Source organism: Cupressus sempervirens, chromosome 4 (assembly GCF_028749045.1).
Source record: "Cupressus sempervirens isolate cs-2001-9-10 chromosome 4, ASM2874904v1, whole genome shotgun sequence".
Lineage (NCBI taxonomy): Eukaryota > Viridiplantae > Streptophyta > Pinopsida > Cupressales > Cupressaceae > Cupressus > Cupressus sempervirens.
This window is the reverse complement of record NC_143121.1, coordinates 418036968-418058537: the sequence shown is the minus strand read 5'-3', so window position 1 is coordinate 418058537 and position 21570 is coordinate 418036968. Positions and strand designations below refer to the sequence as shown.

At 34.2% G+C, this 21570-nt stretch overlaps 1 protein-coding gene across 1 annotated transcript in view; it reads right to left on the bottom strand.

The window, feature by feature from the left end:
- Positions 1-18537: 18537 nt before the first annotated feature.
- Positions 18538-21570, bottom strand: part of LOC149561823 (uncharacterized) — a 30577-nt gene continuing 27544 nt past the window's right edge. The window contains exon 5 of the mRNA XM_089825364.1: positions 18538-19205. Within this exon, the coding sequence (XP_089681490.1) occupies positions 18831-19205 (375 nt within the window). The 3' untranslated portion in view covers positions 18538-18830. The remainder of the gene's footprint in view (positions 19206-21570) is intronic.

The window sequence follows — 21570 nt, the reverse complement described above, 5'->3', positions numbered from 1 at the left end:
TTTTTCAAAGATTTGAAAGAGACTTAATCTTTTTTTCTTCGTGAAGAGAGGTAAGTTTTCCTTGTATTTTTCTTAAGGAAAAGTTGTATAGTTTTGATCTTACTAAGTGTTTTTTGTAAATCTCTTCATTTCTACTTTTAGAATTGCATTGGTTTTGTATATGAAAACTTGCTCATTTAATTCTTCAGCCTACTTCTCTAAGTTGTATATGCAAGTTTTCAATTACTTGCATATGTAGTTAGGGCAAAATCTCATTCTAAGGAAAAGGCAAGCTCTCCATTTCCCCTCATGCTAATTTAAGTATGAACTCACTATCATGCACTTCATGAACCTCAATGTAGCTGCCCTATAGTTGAAAATACTTTCCACGTGTTTTTCATGAAAAAAAAAAGCCTCATTTCCATGTTCGCATGTGCTTCTTTCATATATTGCATATTGTTGTCATATTTTTCAAAAATCCATAATAGTTAATCATCTCATGCACATACACATTTTTTTTGTAACAAAAATACAAAGTCTCATCATAAAAAAAAAATATTTCCATTCATTTTCCATCCATTTCCCACACATAAAGCTTGTTGTTTGCACATGCTTTTGACCACTAAAAACCCAGCTTTGGGTTTTTCCACCATGTAAGCACATATTTTGAGTTTAAAATCATATATCCATTCATTGTTCCAAAATTTTCCAGGCATACTCAATAATGTCAAAATCCCCAAATCCATACTTGTACATAAAAAGCAAGCAATGGACCCATCTATGCTTGAAAAAACATACTATAACTTTTTCTGAAAATTCAAAAGCAACAATATGCATAACCCCAAACATGCAAAGAAGAAGGGAAGAGATGAAACAACCATGATCATATGATGGAGCCTACAAGGAGGTGAAAGAATGATTACAAACGTAGAGTACTTTCAATCTAAAAAAGGTCAATGAACACTCAATAGAACAATCGAGGATGCATATTCATATTCCACTATGAGATGCTTCCACCAAAACTGAGCAAAATAATTGTAAAACATTGGGTGTCTTGTAGCTGAATGAAGTGCAATGAAGCTTAGAATTTGTGTCTTACATAATGCGCATAGAATATTTTCATCGTCTACTTGTAATTTTTAATTGACATATTCCATGTGATGGAAAAACAAGAAGTAATTGCATGTGATAGTATCGCGTGTGATTTAGGGAGATGGAAAGCTTAAGTAGAGTTAGCTCAACTTAAGCCTACAAACATCCCTTGCTTGGAGTTACACACAGAAGCAACATACAAACCAATGTACATAAGACAATATTTTAGGATTCTACTCAAGTGTAATTAATAAGCAACACATTGAACATAAGGCTCGACAATTGGCCGCCACATTGTTGTAATTATTAAAAGAAATCAAACAACGTACCCAATTGTGAGGCCTTCTGAATTACGACCATATACAATGAAATTATGGAATAAGAATCCAAACTCGCATTCCTATCTTCTTCTTCAATATCCTTCTATTTCTTTTCTTACTACTGATGATGAACTACCTCCAACCAAGCTTCTTATATAGCTAGCTAAGCCACAAGTCAGCTAGTCAAGCATTTAATTATATTATATGTCCAACCTTGGAAGACTAAACCTTGAACAAAAGAAAATATAAACATTAAGTGACAAGCACTCGAAGGCGGTTCTACATGTATCCAAGGAGTCAGCTCCTAACTTTGCAACACACCAACATGAGTTAGAAAATCACATCAAAAGAAACAACATGCCTCGTAGAAAGATAAACACAGGAAACAAAGACCACAAAGAATGGAACTCAACTTGAGACATACAAACGATCAGGACTTGCACACTTAGGATGAAGATCCTAGATAGGTACTCAACAACATGTTAACTTCACAAAGAAGAAAATTGCAAGCAACAACGACTACTTTGCAAATAGAAGACTGGTACAGAAAAGAAGAAATTGTATTGGTTGATTCAAGATTGCTCCAAGACCCAAGATGCTTTTGCATCAACATGCAAAGGTGTAACATGTAATCAAGTTGCAATTGCATTAGGCATACAATTTTGAATATGTCAAACTAGTTAGTTAGAAGTTTGTTAGATAATAAGTCAAGGTGGTTGAAGATTTTCTCTTTACCCTCCACCTTTCTCTCTCTCCTATTATCCTAAATAAAGAAGAGAGCTCATTTTAAATGGTCATCTTTTTTTTATACAAGAAGGCTGGAGTAGTACTAGGATTGGTGACCTCCCGGGAAGTCCCAATGCTTCACCTCTATGAGCATCACCTAGATCCAATGAGTGATAAGTGTTCCATTTATTCTCATGAGAGATGGATTCATGTTGAATCACTACTCATGAATTATGGGTCAATGAGTTTGACTCAAAAACTACATAATTAAATCCTAATAGCAATATCACAATTCTAGTTAGGTTTCTATTGTAGGCACATACAGTAAGAAGGGAACCTCCCCTATTGCTGAGAGGGGAGATTTATCTTAATACACAACTACCTAAAGTTTCCATTTTGTAAGTTGAAGTTCTAGTGACTTAGAAAAAATTATCCAACATTTTTTGGCAACTTTACTAAGGACACGACGCACATTCAAAAGATTCATGCTTTTTTTTGGAGCACATCCATGTCCTTTTTCATTGAAACATTTATTATAATTTTATTTCTTATAGTTGTTTCAATCTTTTACAAAGGAGACGTAAATGGCTCAAGGTCCTTGAGGAAATGCTTTTGATCCATTAAATGTAGCTCTATGTCTACATGCTCTTCTTGATGGATCACGGAAGAGTTTTCCAAAGTTCTTCGATGATAGACAACAACATATTAACAAACATATTTATACTTTTTACATGTTATGTGGGGTTCATGATGTTGGATATGAGGATGTTTCTGAAAGGTATTTCATGGAATCTCTCCAAGGTGTGGTTGCTGATTGGTTTTACCATTTATTACCACGTGCGATCATAAGTTAGGCTACTCTCATAGCCAAGTTTGAAGAAAGATTAAAGCCTCTTGAAGATATGCATGCACTGTAGGCTCAACTCACTCAGCTAAAGAAAGAATCTCACATGCCTATGCATAAAGTTTTTGTTTATTTCAACAAATTAACATGAATAATTCTAGTTTTTGTTTAACGTACAGCTACAAATTTGAAGTGTTTCTTTGTCAATGCTCAAATTCCTGAAGTCAAATTTTTATCAAGAAGAGAATCCTCAGCTACTCTTGCATTTGCACAAACATTGGTGATTGAAATTGAAGATGATCTTATTCTTGTCGGAAAGATAAGCATTGAAGCAAGTGGATTTGAGGAAAGCTATCTTCATTCTAATTCATTTTATTACATCGCAAGGATAGATCATGCAGTGCAGAGGTTAGAAAATGAGTTATTTTCCCTCAAAAAGAAAATAGCTCAAGGCATGTTCTTTGTTCCTCACAAAGATGTAACAAGGACACCTCTTCCTAATGTTGTTCATAATATTGCTAGTGGGCATCAACAAAAGTTAGTTTCATCACTGAAAAAGCTTGCAATTGAGGCACCATTAATAAAGATAGCAACACAGCATCATGTATATGAAGCTAGTGATCTTGATATTCTCTTCCAAGAAAAGGAGCAAGATATATTTGGCAACTCTCATATCTAGTTCACACAGTCTCAAAAAGGTAGTGATAAAAAGATGAGGAAGGGCAAAAAATTCTTCCAATGTTCAAGATAATCATATTATAAAAGTGGACATGCAAGCAAGTATTTATCAAGCTGAAAATCATGTATTTGTGTCTCAAATTCATGAACTTGCATGTACTTTGCATGAATGATCTACCCTGCATCTTGTAAAGGAATTTCTCATACACAATAAAGACTTAATTCGCATGTCATAAATTTGTGAGAAACATGTCGAGATGTGCAGTGTAGTCAAGTCATTACCAGAAACACATGAGCATGGATTTCCTAATTAGCTTGAGGAACAAGTTATTGGTGAACCAGTCAAGCAAAATATAGTTGGCAAGAGGAGTCCAAAATTTGTTCAATCAAGGGGATGTTCAATCTGCAATCTAGCTTGGTTGGAAGCCAATGGAAAGTCGGACTTTCTACATGTACCTAGACATGAAGATACAATTGAAGAAGAAGTCAAAGAAGCATGTTTAGTTCAGCAATAGAACTTTGAATTCATAGGCCTATCTTGGAGCAGCATTACATATGATTATCTCAAAAAGGTGAATTTTTTCATCATCGAAAAGGTGAACTTTTGCATTAGTCATTTCATCATTTTCAAGTCTTTATTTTTAGCCACCTAACTCTATAGCCCAATGGAGTAGATGAAGGCACTTAGAGGTTTGGTTTATTTATTCTTCATTGTTTCTAAGAACAAACAATGTACATTCCCTAGTTAGAGCCAATTGTTGTCCTCAATTTTGGCTTCACAAAATGTGGGCACCCTATGTAATTTTCTCATGGAATCATAAGCACATCCTCTCCTTTTTAACGCATCAATAAGGTGTTATGAAGACAATTTTTTATCCCTAAATTGTACTTTGTGTAGCTCTATTTATGAATTCTTTTGAAGGTTTTCGTCAAGTTAAATCCCAAATTGTTTGCTAGTAAGAGTTTTTCTTCTCTGACTGCAAATGCTCGATTTTTGGAAAACTTTTGTATCTTTTCTTTATTTTGTGTGTGTTGTAAATAGGTTTTAGTCTTTTTTTTACCTTAGGTTAAAAGCCCTTGGATTTCCATTTGTTTCAAGCTAACTTGCATCTAAATTAGAGTTATCTAGCTCAAGTTATAAAGGAAAATGTGGGGTTTTTTAGGACAACTGCATATATTTATTTTAAAAAATCATAAAAGTGGACTTTTTATTAGCAATTGCATGATATAAAATTATAATTAATATTTAAAGTGAATTTTTACATCCATTTTTAAGTTTCAACTTATTCTGAGTTGATTAACATAATTTTATATTTTATAAAAAATTAGACTATTTCAAGTGTATTTTCATGTTACTTTACTGAAAAATATAGTTAAATGTTAAACTTAATTACATCAAGCACTTTAAATGCATTTAAGTGGGGTCTTTATTGTTCATTGCATATATCAACATGCAAATCACTATATGAAAACTCACTTCCAATTGTTAGAATCTGATAAGATTAATAACCCAGAAAACTAGTGCAAAGAGTAAATATCTAAACTATGAATGCAAATGATACAAAATCGAAATAGCATCATAGAGTTAGTCTCCAAGAGAGTAATGCAAATGCTGGAAGAAAAATAGCATTAAGAGGATGCAAAAAAAAGAGATCCAAATACAAGCCAGGTAGCATGCTTATATAGGCTAGGAAGAGGGAGGAGGTGGCAACACCAACCAATGAGGAGCAACCATCTATTGGACTAAAGATAGCAAAGTATCTTCTCAAGATAGCTAATGGATGCTCACATGTAGGAAGGTGACACCTCACAACCATTCACCTAATAAGACATGCTTTATTAACCTAAGCGAGATTATTAAAAGTGTAGGAAAAACTTAGCAAAATAGGAAAAATTAAAAACTACACTAACACCCCCCCATAAGCGAAGCTTAGGTGGATGTAGAAATGGGTCCCGGCAAGTCAAGCCTGATGAGGTACCCATGTACATAAAATTCCCCCAAAAGAGAGAGAAAAGAGACTCCCCAAAGAAAATTAGGACTCCAAGTGAGAGGAAGCAGCCCCCCCAAAAGATGAAGCATCCCATACCCCTAGCAAAGCTTGCAAATTTTGTCCGGTAGATCCACTTACATCGAACAATTTTTCTTCCCTTAGAAAAAGGGACAAGATCCCAAGTGTGGTTCCTCATCAAGGAACTATACTCTTCCTGCATAGTTGTATCCCACTCAGAAATGCCAGAAGCCTCATGAAAGGACTGTGGATTTGAGGCAGTAGCAATGAAGATATGTAGAGCATCTTGGAATTGTGAACGAGTCTGCTTGGTGTCTGATGGATCCCCAACCCAATCACCTGCAAATTGCAAGGTCTGTCTAGCCCAAAGTGGACTAGAAGATGGAGAATCTAGAGGAGAATCATCAACTTGTGAATGATGACTAGGAGAGGAAGGAGGTGAGTCCTCTGAATCACTCTCTGCATCAGAAGTGGAGGTAGAAAACTGCTCAAGTGAATCTGACCCATTAGAAGATCTATCATGTATTCCAAGTGACTCCAATGTCAAAGTAGAAGGCAACCCTGTGACCATGCTCTGCGTGTTAAGCTGATGCAAGTAGTGGAAGTTAAGATGGCCAAACCGCTCATGCCATAATCTGCTCACATCATTAGAGTGAGTGAGTGAAACAGTCAAAGGAGGATCAAGAACAAAGTGACAAAACATATAGAGTCATGAATGATGGTCTGCTCTCCCAACTGCAACTGTAGAATCATTGTGCAACTCACGTATCTCCAATGAATCAGGAGTGAACTCAACCCGCTTGCCTAAACCTGTGTGAGTGATCTGGTGTACCGATAGGAGATTAGTTGACAATGAGGGTACATAAGGAACATCATGGAATGTGCCATCCCCCACATCAACAGACTCTCTCCCACTCACCTCAACAAGAGTGTTATCACCCATCAAAATAGAAGGCATAGTACACGGCTCCAAGGATGCAAGTTCTTCCTTAGATGAAGCCATGTGGTGTGAAGCACCCAAATCAAGAAACCTCGTGGATGGTGAGGAAGCAACTGCAAAAAGGGCCTTGCCCTTTCCTTTCCCCTTGTTGTTTTCTTTTTCCTTGTTAGACCCTTCATTAGAACTTCGTTTGATAGACTCAGGAACACTGATATTATTCTTCTCAAGAATGTATGTCAAGTGATCAAGTTGTTTCTACAAACATTTATGTTCATCATGACCAGGTCTTTCACAATAGGCACATTTGACCTTTTCTTTCTTGGGCTTATCGCCCTTGGAAGATGGTGTATCAATAGTTGCTTTTGAAGAAATTGATATCTGATCCTTCTTCTCCTCGCTATTCTTTTGTTTCTTGTCCTTACTATTGTTGTTACTACTTTGTCCTTGTTGTTCTTTTGTGTCTTGGTTGGCAGCCAAGGCATGTGACTTAGAGGACTTAAGAGTGCCCATCTGGATTAGCTTGTCCTGTTCTTGAGTGAGATTGACAGCAAAATCATCTAAAGATGGCATGGTGAATTGAGTACCAAGTGCACCCTTAGTAGCATAGAAGGTAGAGACAAACACAGAATACTCTAAACTTAGCTTAGATAGAATACTAAGAATCAGTTGTTCATCTTTCTTTTCAATTCCACATTGTTTTAACTGCAGCCTTAGTGATTTCAATTTGGTGAAGAAATCTTGGATTGTGTTGAAATTGCCTGGACTCAAACTAATTAATTCATTTTCCAACATATGACCCCTCATTGAATCTTGTGTGCCAAATAGCGTTTCTAGCTTTGTCCATACTTCATTTGGTGTATCCAAAAACTCAATGTGAAATAGCAAGTCAATTGAAACAGACAAACACAATGTTCCATATGCCTCATCACATTTGTTAAACCACTTAGGCTTATCTTCATCTTTAGCAGGTTCAGTTTCAAGTCCCATAGTTATCCTATTTAATCCAACTTTCTTTAAGTGAATTGTCATGTGTGATTTCCACTTAAAGTAATTGTATGGAGTTAGGATGGGCATATTTGTTTGATCCATCATGAAGAAATGTAGAGAAGAAATGCTAAAAAGAAGAGAACCTAGCCACGACAATGCCTCCCCCCCTTTTTACTCAATCAAAGAACCCTCCCTCAAAGAAATATGATTTGGCACTTTATTTTAGTGTGTTTACAACTAGCACTAGAAATAAATACTTAGTGGTCTTGATTTCAATGCATTACAAACCCTCATGAAGAGCATATGCTAGAAGTGAAACTTGGGCACAATAATCAAGGAAACAAATAGCACCAATGCGATCTACTCAAAAAATATGCACTTTCAAAAAAAGAATCACCTCGATACGAGGTCGTATGAAAAAGTTATGATCCTCTGAAGTTTGCAAAACGAGAACTGTGCACAGTCACGGCTGAGAATCTGCAATTTTTGAAGAATTCATGCATTAAAATCAAAAAATAACTCCACTAGTGGATAGAGCACAAAAAAATAGCCAAATTCATAATAAGAATCATCAAAATCGGAGTTCGTATGAGCAAGAACGAGACATTTGAAAACTGCGTTCAAATCTGCGACTGCGAATGGAGAGGGGTATGGTTGTAGCTTTGCATGGTCAATTCTGCAAAATATACAAATTGCATGCAAAAACTAAAAGATACCCAGATGGTTTTTTGGGGCTGCGAACAAAATCTAGAAAACGTTTTTCTTGTTGATGTACAAAACATGCTACTGTAGTGTAAATTAAATGCCTTTAACAATTAAAAAACAGCTCCAAAAATTAAAAAATGACCCCAACAACCAAAATATGACATGCAAATGTTGGATCAGCTTCCTAAGTCCATTAATGGCATGCTGGAACCTACAATACTGATTGAAAACTCCAAATATGCAAGTTGGTTGTCAAATTTGAGATTGAAACTCCAGAGAAAAATCATTTTTGTCAAAACTTTTCTGATTCTCAGGATCATCCAAAGATGCAAGAGAAGAGCATACTTCATTTTTCAAAAAACTACAATAAAGTTTATTAGCCCCCCCCCGAATCTCTCAAATAAGGAAACTAAAATCTACTCTTGCACATAGAAAAGATCTGATACCATGTTAGAATCTGATAAGATTAATAACCTAGAAAACTAGTGCAAAGAGTAAATATCTAAACTATGAATGCAAATGATACAAAATCAAAATAGCATCATAGAGTTAGTCTCCAAGAGAGTAATGCAAATGCTAGAAGCAAAATAGCATTAAGAGGATGCAAAAACAAGAGATCCAAATACAAGTCAGGTAGCATGTTTATATAGGCTAGGAAGAGGGAGGAGGTGGCAACACCAACCAATGAGGAACAACCATCTATTGGACTAAAGATAGTAAAGTATCTTCTCAAGATAGCTAATGGATGCTCACATGTAGGAATGTGACACCTCACAACCATTCACCTAATAAGACATGCTTTATTAACCTAAGCGAGATTATTAAAAGTGTAGGAAAAACCTAGCAAAATAGGAAAAATAAAAAACTACACTAACACCAATAAAATATAAGTCCCAACATCATAAAAGTGGACTTTTTAAAAGCAATAACACACTTTCATGTGTATAGTGGGTTTTTAATATGCTTTTTCATATTTAAATCTTATTAAATTTGCTTAAGTGGAGCTTTTAAATCTATTTACACATGTTGTTGCACATATAAGTTTATTTTTATTGTTTAATGCATTTAAATGGAGTTTTTCAAATCTATTACATATGCATTTTTAAAATTTTCACTTCAGTGGACTTTTGAGATCAATTTACATTTTATTATAACATGTAAATACATGTTTTAAGTGAGTTTTCATTTAAGTAAACCAAAAATGATTTTTTTTTACCCTATTGCATATGTTTTTTATAAGTAAAAAACCATTTTTATAAGTCATAACTAGAAGTGGCAATTTTTATTTTTTAGGTAATGGGTTGAAGTCTAGATTATTTATTATTTATTATTTTAATTTTATTATTATTACTATAGAGATTAATTATTATTATGTGTAAGCTCGAGTAGACTTGAACCCAAGACCTCCCACATAAGAGGCTCACAATATACCGTTGTGTTGTAGGCTCTTGCCTTAGAAGTGGTGAATTTTGACCCCATTACATGTGCTTTTTAAAAAGCCAAATAGAACGTGTATATGCATGAGAAACCCCATTTTTCACTAAAAGGTCAATAGTGGCAATTTTTCATGGAATAATATTATGTGGTTCTAAAACATGTTTTTCACTTCTAAAAGTGAGTTTAAACAAAGTGGCAAATTTAGACCAATTTGCATATCATTTAAACATGCAAATGGCTTCTAAAAACATGTTCTATGACTTGCACTGCATTACAACTCAAAGTGACAATTTTTCCAACCATTGCATATGTTTTAAACATATAAATGCAACCAAAAAGTGTGTTTGTACTTCATAATATGAGGTTTTTTTTATCAAACACCTCAAAGTGGCAATTTTGATCCAAAAATTCATGTGTTTGGCTCTCAAAACTTCACTTTCTTGGGCATTTTTCATCAAAATTGGATTTTGCATCCTTCAAATGCTCATATCTTGAGCATTACTTGGTCAGTTTTATGATCTATAGGTTGTTTTTTCCTACAATCACCCAAAGAACACATTGGGCTACTCAAAAAGGGAGTTTGTTGAGTGGTTTCTCAATCCATCTATGGTTCATTTTTTTCTCAAAAATGCCCTAGTTTTGAGCAATTTGTACCATTAAAATAGTACATGTTTAGATCAAGGTAATGTTGAAAGCATTTCCTATCCTTCCTAGTTTGCATTCAAGTCTTTTAAATCACTTGATATGTTGTGGACACCATTTTCCAATTTTTTCGCATATGGCATTGATTTGGTCAAAGTTGTTGCATTTTTTGTGTATTTTATCTCTCTAACTATCTACACTTGTCCAAATTCAAACCTTGACCATTCGTGAGGATTGAATTTTGCAATCTATATAATTCTTGTTGTCTTTATCAAATTCTAAATCTAAAATCTCTTGGATTTGTTTTTCAGTTATTTCAAAGAGACTTATTCTATTGTTCTTGGTGAAGAGAGATAAGTTTTCCTTGGTTTTTTCTTACGGAAAAGTTGTATAGTTTTGATCTTGCTAAGTGTTTGTTGCAAATCTTTTCATTTCTATTTTTAGATTTGCATTAGTTTTTAGATGACAAGCTACTCCTTCTATTCTTCTATCTACTTCTCTAAGTTTCATATGCAAGATTTCATTTACTTGCATATACAGTCAAGGTAAAATCTCATTCTAAGGAGAAGGCAAGCACTTCATTTCCCCTCATGCTAATGCAAGTATAAATCTCACTAGCATGCACTTCATGAACCTCAATATGGTTGCCCTATGGTTGAAAATACTTCCCACATGCTTTGCTTGCAAAAAAAGTATCATTTCCATGCTCGCATATGCTTCATTCATATCTTGCATAACATTGTCATTTTCTTCAAAAACCCATAATGGTGAATCATTCCATGTGCATACACGTTTGTTTATGACAAAAATACAGCCTTATCATAAACAAACATATTTCCATGCATTTTCGACACATAAAGCTTGTTGTCTGCACATGCTTTTGACCACCAAAAACCTTTTTTGGTGTTTTTCCACCATATAAGCACATATTTTGAGTTTAAACACATGTATCCATTTGTTCCAAAATTTTCAAGCCATACTCCATATATCGAATTCCCCAAATCCATACTTGTACATCACAAGCAAGAAATAGAACCATCTATGCTTGAAAGGACATACTATGACTTTTTCTAGAATCTCAATAATGACGACATGCATATCTCCAGACATACAAAGAAGAAAGGACACAAACAACCATGATCACATGATGGAGCCTACAAGGAGGTGAAAGAATGGCTACAAGAATAGAGTGCTTTTAAGCTTTAAAAAGGTCAATGAACACTCTACAGAACAATTAAGGATGCATATTCATATTCCAGTTCAAGATACTTCCATCAAACCTGAGCACAATAATCATAAAACATCGAGCGTCTTGAAGCAGTATGAAGACCAATAAAGCTTGATGTATAGAATTTGTGTCTTGCATAATTCACTTAGAATATTTTCATCTTGTATTTTTAATTTGTAATTGACATATTACATGTGATGGAAAAACAAGATGTAATTGCATGTGATAGTATCACGTGCAAATTTGTAACATGTAATCAAGTTGCAATCGCAATAAGCATAATACTTTGAATAATCAAATTGGTTAGTTGGAATTTTTCTAGAGAATAAGTCAATCTGGTTGAAGATTTCCTATTTTCCTATATAAAAGAGAGAGCTTGTTGTGAATAATTATCTTTTTCTCTATACAAGAAGGTTAGGCTTGTAACTTGAAAACTTTGTGTTTCTTGATACAAATTTATGAATTGAACAAAGAATCAAGTTTTCCTAGACTTTGTGTTGTAAGGATTGGAATTGATCATTGTTTTCTTATGTTGCATTGATCAATTTATCTTTGTTATATTTTATAATCATTTTTGTGATGCATTTGAGCATTTGGTTTTGTTCTTGAAGACTTTGAGCTTTCGGAAACAATATTGCTACAATTTAGTAGTGGTTGCAACTACTAAGAGTTAAAGACTTTGTGTTTTAATTCATAGTATATCATTTCACATTGGATAGTTGATAAGAGACTTTGTGCCTTGTTAGCTATTCGCCTTTATTCAAAAAAGATTGATCATAAGAGATTGTGAGTTCTTATTATCAATCACAAAGTAAAGTTGTTCTTATGTCAACTTCTAACCCATCAATATTATAGTAGCAGTAGATGCATTTTTTTCATTTACAAATAGTAGTTGTTAGCACAAAATCATTCCTGAAAAAAAGAGGAATTGATTTAAATAACCGTTCATTTGTCAATTCCAATTAGGTTTCTGTTGTTGCCACCTACGATGAGAAGGGAACCTCCCCTATTGTTGAGAGGAGAGGTTTATCTCATTACATGGTTTCCTTAAGTTTCCATTTTGTAAGTTGTAGTTCTAGTGACTTTAAAAAAATTAGCCAAAAAATTGATATGTGAAACATGGGTAGGACATGAAAATTTTGAAGTTTGCACTTACAATGGTTGTACAATTTAATTGATGTAACATGGGAGTTCAAAGCAGTAGGTCACCCAATCTTACTAGTGTATGCTTAAGTTTATCTTGAGGAATATGGGATTTAGGAGGGATATTGACATCTTGAGGGTGAGTTATGTAACCAAGGCCGTGATAGTTAGGATTTGGTTTTATATAAAAGGATTCTAATATACCTTGTCCATTAAGGCCTAGCCTGTTTACTTCATAATACATGGTTTAACAAATATTTTTATCAATGGGATATTGACAAGATGTGAGTTCATTTTAACATGGATGGCTTTGAAAGTACTTATAATCTCATCAAGTTCACTGGATTGCATGAAAGTGGGTGATCCAATTTGATAAATAACATGTTCATGAATAAATTGAATAAGGTTTATGGGATGTTGAGATGGACATGGAGTACTGTGAAATAGAGATCTAGGGATGATGGGCTCTTGTGGTGGATATGGAGAACTATTACATGAGGATAAAGGGATACTTTGATATGATATGGGAGAGGATCATTGGATGGAACAAAAGGGTGAAATACTTTTGATTTTGAATGAGATCATTGGATGGGATGGAAGGGATATCAGGTTCTTACTTAAGAGGTGGATTATGAATAAAAGTTGGAAGGATGCTTTGTTCTTGAGAAGGAAGGGGATCATCATGGATAGAATGCAACAGGATGAGGGAATCATAATAAGATTCCAAGGAGATGGAATTTTGGTCAAAGATTGGATGGTATTAAAGGCTCTTGGAATCTTTATCATAATTTATTTTAGGACATGTTTCTTCATACTTTGGATTTTCCTCTTGGAAAGTATCCAATTCTAATGATAGAGAATGGGATTAGATATGTATGGAGGACTCATGCAAGGAATCAAAACTTTGGCATGATAGGAATGGACTTTGAATTGGACTTGGTAAACTAGGTTTGATTGGAATGGAGCATATAACAACAATGGATATAGGATTTTCAAATTTTATAAGGGATTTGATTGGCTTGAATTTGTGTTATGGCTAGCCCATGGGAGTACATGTGAAAGGTATCATCATTGGATGCATTGATTGATTGAGATCATGTGGATTTTTGTTGTAAAGCTTTAGGAGATAAATGAATGGTGGGAGATATGGAGGTTACTTGTGGACCATTGCTAGACATAAGTAGATGATTTTGATCATGTTTGGGAATAGTGTCTTCACATAATCCTAACTCCTATTTATGTGAACTAGTGGGATGTTTTTCAATAGTAATGTTGAAATTGTGTTGATTGGTGTTCTTCAATCTTATGCAGTTCAATGTTTTACTTTAGTTAATCCTATGGTAATCATAGGGGTCATTCCACCATGGTGGTTTGAAAGGTCCTAGTTCACAATGCATTACTCACGGAAGTGTGATAGCATTTGATTGCACAGTTTCTTTTAAAGTTGTTGCAATTGGTTCCCCTAAGGGGTTGTCTTGGCATTTTGGTGTCTAGACATTGTTTGGAAGAATGTAGGAGTCCATTTGTTTTCCACTTTATGATCGTGTAAATGTTATCTAAGGTTTCTAGCGATACGCTAATGGATGGAAACATGATATCTTTGCTATTTTGGGGGGATTTTTTATTTTTTGATGATAATGATCATGCGGCTAGGAAATGGTAATAAATCTTATGTTATTAAAAAAATTGACTTCTAACAATAATGATGAGACAACTAGGAAATGATTGTGGATCCTATAAAAAAAAAAATTGTGGGGGGTGGGGGGGGGGAATTGATAATAATGGTGATGCAATCAAGGAAATGTCCTATGTTCAGGGATTTTTTTTATGCTAATGATGATGAATCTCAAAAATAACAATGGATCCTATGTTTTTAGAAATTTATAATTTTTGGGAATGAGAATGACAATGTTGACAATGCAACTAAGGAAATGGCAATGAATGTTATGTTTTTGGGAAAAATAAAAAATAAAAATCAAGAATCAGAATTATGACAATGAATTGGAACTAGGAAATGACGATGAAACCTATGTATTTGGAGATTTTTTATTTTCAAGAATGGGAATGACAATAGTGACAACACAACTAGGAAATGGCAATGAGTCCTATGTTTTTGAGTGTTTTATAATTTTTGAAAAGATTGGAATGCAAAACTATGAGTGCTAGTCCAAGTGATTGAAAAGGGGGACCTTGATCTCAAAAATAAATGATAGTGGTGGAGATTGATAAAAGTCTTACCTTTCACTTGATCTACAACTTTGACTTCTTGGTGGAATTGATGGCAACGATGTTGATGAGGTCAATATAGCCTACCAATGACCAATGAAAGAGCCAATATTTGATTAACAAGTTTTTGTCTTAGAACTTATGTGCAAAAGTAATGGGTAGAAGATGCATACTAAAGATTGGAATGCAATGCTTGTGATGAAAGGACTAGGATGATGACTAAAATGCAAGTATTGATATTGAAAAGGAGAATATTATGACCTATGATATGGTTTAAGCTATGCAAGGTGAGTGAAACCTTGAATTATGGTTTGGGATAAAAAAGACAACCTAAATTGGAACCAATGAAAGAGCAAATATTTGATTGACAAGTTTTTGTCTTAGAACTTATGTGCAAAAGTAATGGGTACAAGATGCATACTAAAGATTGGAATGCAATGCTTGTGATGAAAGGACTAGGATGATGACTAAAATGCAAATATTGACATTGAAAAGGAGAATAGTATGACCTGTGTTATGGTTTAAGCTATGCAAGGTGAGTGAAACCTTGAATTTTGTTTGGGATAAATAAGACAACCTGAATTGGAACCTAATGAGCAATGTGGATTGAGAATAAAAATGGTGAATGCAATATAATCTAGATGCAATTTAGGAGGAATATCTTTATACTATGTTTAACCTAGAATACAAACCTAGATTTTGAATGCAAAGCTAAATATAAATGACAATTATTCTTAATCTTAAAATTTTGAACTTTGGCCTTGGTTAGTAATTTGTTTTCAATTTCAAAAACCCTATTTTTTCCAAGTGCGTGCATGATGAATTTGATAAATGCAATATAGATTTTGGCATTTGTGGTACCATGTCTAATAGATGTGACATTGATTTTGACAAATGCAATGTAGAATTCAGCAATTGTAGTAAATATTTAGTGCATATAGTGTTATGTTTAGTGATTGCAGATTTCTAAATTATCTTGGGCTTGTATCATTTTTTATCAAATTTTATTACCAAACACTCTAAAAATTGTGATACTATCAAAAACACTCTAAAAATTTTATTACCAAACACTAAAAATTGTCAAATGGTATGGTTGTGTTAACTCTACACAAATAAGGGTATGACATAGGCTCATCAAATCCCAAATTCCCATTGGGCTAGCTCAATTGAAGACACCTCAAGAACCCTTTACAACCTAAGGTTGTATCTTAAGTACAACAAAATTAGGCCCACACTTGCTATTTTTTTATTTAAATGTGTAGAACTCTAATGAGTTTTAAATTCTTCTATTTGCGAGAAAATGATGAGTAGGAGGCCCGGATAGAAGGCATAATCCAATCACCCTCTTTCTAAAAGCCAATATTGGCTTATAAAGCCCATAAATTTCTCTCTCAAATCAAAGAAATATAGGTGGTATTGTCATGGTGTAATGTGGCTCCCTTTCACTGAAATCAACACAACACTCAATCAAAAGTGTGGCCTACTAAAACAAGTTGTCTAGTTGCAATTGACACCTACATACACACATTCAAGAGTGACACACTTAAGCCTCTCGTAAACCACCTTGTGACCCATGTGTCCCATATTAATTGACACTCTTGGCACTTGTAACAAGTTAGAGCTTTGGTTTTCACTTTTTCTCTTTTTATATAGCAATCCAAAGGAGGTACTGCTTTAGGTTGTTCCCTTTAGAGTGATCACTTCTCCAAAGGTGTATTTAAAAAATGTGTATTTCTCTAACATCCAAGGTCGATGAAAGAAAGGGAACAAGATACTTTCACGACACGTTGGATTCGTACCATCGAGCACACAAGCTTAGAAATTATCATTTAGGTACTTCAAATTCCTTGTCATAACGTTGCAAGCAATAATTAGGGACATGAAATCCCTGTGCTAGGTATTAGGAAAGAAAAGAACAAAGTTGCAGAATGTTCAAATTTTGCTGTTCATTTTGTATCAAAAGAATGTGGTCCTTGATCTATATATGTGGTGAATATTAAACAAACACAACGAATAATTCATATAGGCTACAAACTTTGTAAACCTCAAGAAACTTGTCAAAGCATGTTTATGTTGGATTTGCCTAAGTGTATGAGGTTGGAAATGGAAAATAAAACATAGAATGTAAGAGTAACCACAATACACGAATTCCAAGCCTAACCTACTCAACCACTAGAGAAAGATAATGAGATCAATGCAAATCAATAAATCAAATGCAAAGCAAAGAAATTGAATTCATTCTATATGTGACATCCATTGTTCTCTTCTTTGTGATATAATATTATCTTTGAAAGTTGTAGCACTAATTCACTAAGAGATTCAAAAACTTGGCTTTCAAGATTCCAATCGTTGATTTAGATTAAGAGGTGGAGATAGAAGGTCAAATCTTGATATTTAATAAGGTGGCCTGATTTAGATAACTACAATGTGGAAGTTAGATTGATTAAAGAGATACCTGATTTGGTGAGAAGTGGAACTGAAAGTGTGTAGCAAATAGAAAAGTGGAACAAATGGCTCAATTAGCATAAAATTTTGTAATTGTGCACATGAGATTATTAAGTTGAACTTTTTTTAGAAAAATTGAAGAGGTTTTTTTAAGAAAATAATTAAATAAATTAAAGAATTTATTTAATTGTAAAAGACTTGGTTAAATAATTAAAATAAATAATTAACTATAAGAGACTCCAAGAATAGATTTAATCAAATCAGTAAAATTGCTTACTTGACGAGAAAAGAGAAAAAGGGCATAAACAACTGCAATTTGATATAATGATTGTAATGTATAATATGAAATAGCAGTTTGGATCGTTTGATGCAATAATATATTCACAAGAGAGGAATAACCCTCGCAGTTATTAGTCTGGGCAATACAAACAAAAGACAAAAGGGAAGAGTTAAGAGGAAAATGGCATAAACAACTGCAATTTGATATAATGATTGTAATTTATAATATGGAATAGCAATTTGGATCGTTTGATGCAATAATATATTCACATGAGAGAGGAATAACCCTCACAGTTATGTCTGGGCAATACAAACAAACGACAAAAGGGAAGAGGTGAAGAGAAAAGGAAGAAATGATGACATGGATGGCATGAGATTGATACATAAGTTAGATGCTTTCCCAATGCAGAAGCAAAACATTGCAAAGAGGCAAAACCACAAAACATATAGGCAAAATAATCTAGAAGAGATAATAGGTTTCATCCCATAGTGTGTTGGTTAAGTGGTGATGGTGATATTGTGACCACCAAGATTCAAATCCATGTTGAACCTTACATCTCAATTTATTTCTGCCTTTCTCCTCATGGACTGGTTATTATATCCTCTCCTATTTGTTCTAACACTATCATATTCATCGATTATAATCAAAATTGATTTCTAGTGTTATCAAGAAAATCTTAGTGCTTAATAGAGCTGATTTTCACTGTCTCAGGGTTAGAGGGTAAAGTTTGATTAAAAATTAACTGGCATGCTTTGCCACTAATCTGATTCTGTAATAGGCTCATTACTCATGTCTTGCAAGTTTAGTTTCTGCGTGCTTGAAAATCATGTCATCTCAACTGTCATGAGTGCAAAAAGAAAAAAAAATTGGATTGCATTTCACAAAAAAATATTATTATAGAAACAATGTTTCCAATTTTCTCAATGGATTATTCGTTCACTTGAAATGGAAATATGTTGGTAACGAAAGCATAATATACAAAAGACAAAATCTTCTCTCTTCGAAAGAGACTGCTCCGATAATATTTAGGACTTGCCTCAATGTGCATATTTTGGTTGATAAGCTCCCTTCTCTACTTCCTCCTCTCCTGCACCTGCCATTGGGCTCTGCAGCATCACCATTATCACCAATCTGCCTGTTTTGTGATAATTAAATAGAGTTTCTTGAAGCATCAGGAGCATCTGGAAGGCTTCCTTCCTTGGAGTCTAAGGGAGCAGGAGTTAAACCCTCCCTAAGTCTCTTTACTTCTGCTTGAAGATCTTCTACCAGCATTTCCGTGGTCCTTGCAGTGATACCTCTAACATACCATGAAATGGGAGGTGGGGGAAGTAGAGCAGGCTGAACCAGCTGCTCCAATTTGATCAAAGATGCTACTCTGCCTTTTCCATGTGAGCATGACTCATACTCTTCTAATGTACTTGGTTTGGAAGTGGTACAGATATCTTCATCCACATATACAGGTTCTAATGTCCATCTGCCTTCAAATTTCTTCATGAAACCTTCCTTTGCCAGGCGAAATCTTACCTGCAGAAAAGAAAAGTTACAATGTAAACAAATGTACTGAAGAAGTAAATCAGGACAAACTTATGGAAAATCTTTTCTTATACAAGTCCTACTCAACATCACCGATGGCCTGAAATCAGTCAAATATTTTTATGTTATATAAATAATAGATGTTCGCCAACATCACTACTGACAATAAGCCAATCGCTTTAGTAAATGTACATTATACATGTAGCTGTGTGAATGTACCTATTTACAAACCTAGAAAACAATTTTTTGGCTAAAAGATCCACAGATGCATGTAAAAGTAAAAATAACAGACTTTGATAAGTATTTCAGAAAAAGAAGAAAATATGCTTTGTAAAATTGGTTAATCAGTAGGTAATGCATTCAATTTCAGGCAACATAATTTTAAATTTCTAATAAATACTTAGAACGCATGAAAATATTTGAGCAATCAAGTTTATTGTTTGTTTTGTAATTTGACGGCCATGACAAAACACCAAGTTATTTCAGTTTTCAGTGACTCCCAAATGATGCTATAGCAAACACCAATAACCATTTATAAAAAAGAACAAGGGTGACAGTCTGTATGTCTGCTATTTAGGAAAATTCCATTTGAACAAAAAAAGGTAAAACAAAGAAATCAACAATAAAGAACCAAAAACAAATCTGACATCAGATTTATTTTCGAGTCACTCTCAAATTTTGGCAACATTAAAATTAGTCTTCAAGCTTCTACAATCCAATTTTATTTATTTACCAAGCTTGGGAAAGAAATTGCCAAAAAAAAATTATCATTAGTTCACACAAATCTTTAAGGCCTGTCATCAATACAGCTGATTAAGATTACTGGTGGGATAACTCCATTTACAAAAGGGGATAGGGATTCTTTATAAATTTATGTTTGAAAAAATTATATGCAACAGGATTGTCCGTAAAGGATTTTATTTTATACATTTTTCTCCCAGAGCTTGTTTTATAGACATTAGAATTCTGATAGATAACTTAGGCCTTCCGTACACCTCCACAAGTAATTGATGTTAATGTTTGTGGCCTTTACGGAAAAGATCAACAATAAATAATTAAATATGCAAATGTAAGCCAAGAGTGGCTATATATTTAATGGCAATATAATAATAATAATATGAAATATATTATTTTATTATATGATAATTCAATTAAGTGGGAAAGCTTAATTGGCCCCATTTGAAGTGTCATGTCTTTTGGAAGATACACCTCTTCATCTCATATATATATTATATGTGTTGGGTGGTGAATAATGAACACATCAAAACATAATGTGCAAGTAATTATTCACCATTCTCTGCCCTAAAATCTGAAAACTTAACATAGTATCAAAGACTAGTTCCTTTGTGGGAAGCTTAACCGCTTGAAGGTAGATCCATTCAGATTCATGGGCAGAAAGGAACAGCTTCCAATATTGCATTGACGTAATATTTCAAGCGAGTCCAGATCAATACCTTGGCGTATTTCTCTATAATTTGGCAATTTATTCAGAATGTATTGAAGGGGCTGATCCAGTCCACGGGCAGGATAAGTTATCCATTCCAGGCTATATATTTGGGGCATGAAAAGACGGAGAGAGATTTCAATCAAATAATTTTGAGTTAACTATATCGGTACTTTAATCAAATTATTTCATTGGCCTATGAGTTGAAATTATAATTCCACGGGTGTCGAGTTCATAGTTGGGATCCCAGATACAATGACTATTCTACAGAGCGCCCAATTGGCCTGAGAATATCGATTTCCTGTATAGTGGTATCACTCTGAAAGCAGACTTTGTTTATAGTGACATCTGATTGAGACAGGAGTTACATTTGTTGCTGGAGATTATGAAGCTGGGCAGAGTTTACTAGCTTACTGTGGAAATCTTGAAGTAAGGAGTCCCAGTGTGCCTATAACTGCTCGTAACTCTCATATCTCTTGGTAGTAATTTTTGGGTACCAAAAGTGAATTGTGTGACTTGGGACAGGTAGAATGACAACTGGCCAGAGCAGTTTAAATTATAGTCTGTACCGTATGAGACAACTCAGAGTTAGTAGCTTTTGAGGAGGTTCTATCAATGCTTGTCGCATGATTGGGAATATCGCGCTTGTCGGTGGGTTGTCTTCTATAAATAGCAAGGTCTTATAAACCCAGAAGCAGTTCAAACAACCACAGTAAGAAGATAAGAGAAAAGCATTCACATCAAGTGTCTGGCAAATTTGAGGGCCTGCGAAGTCTGACTATGGATGTCGTAGTAAATGAATGAGCTACCAAGGTGCTATGTGGGTTGTAGAGAATGAACTTGTTGCCTATATGAGATCGTGGGTTTGGGATGAAGGCGCCCAACTTTCAATTTCTCAGACTTAGAACTAAG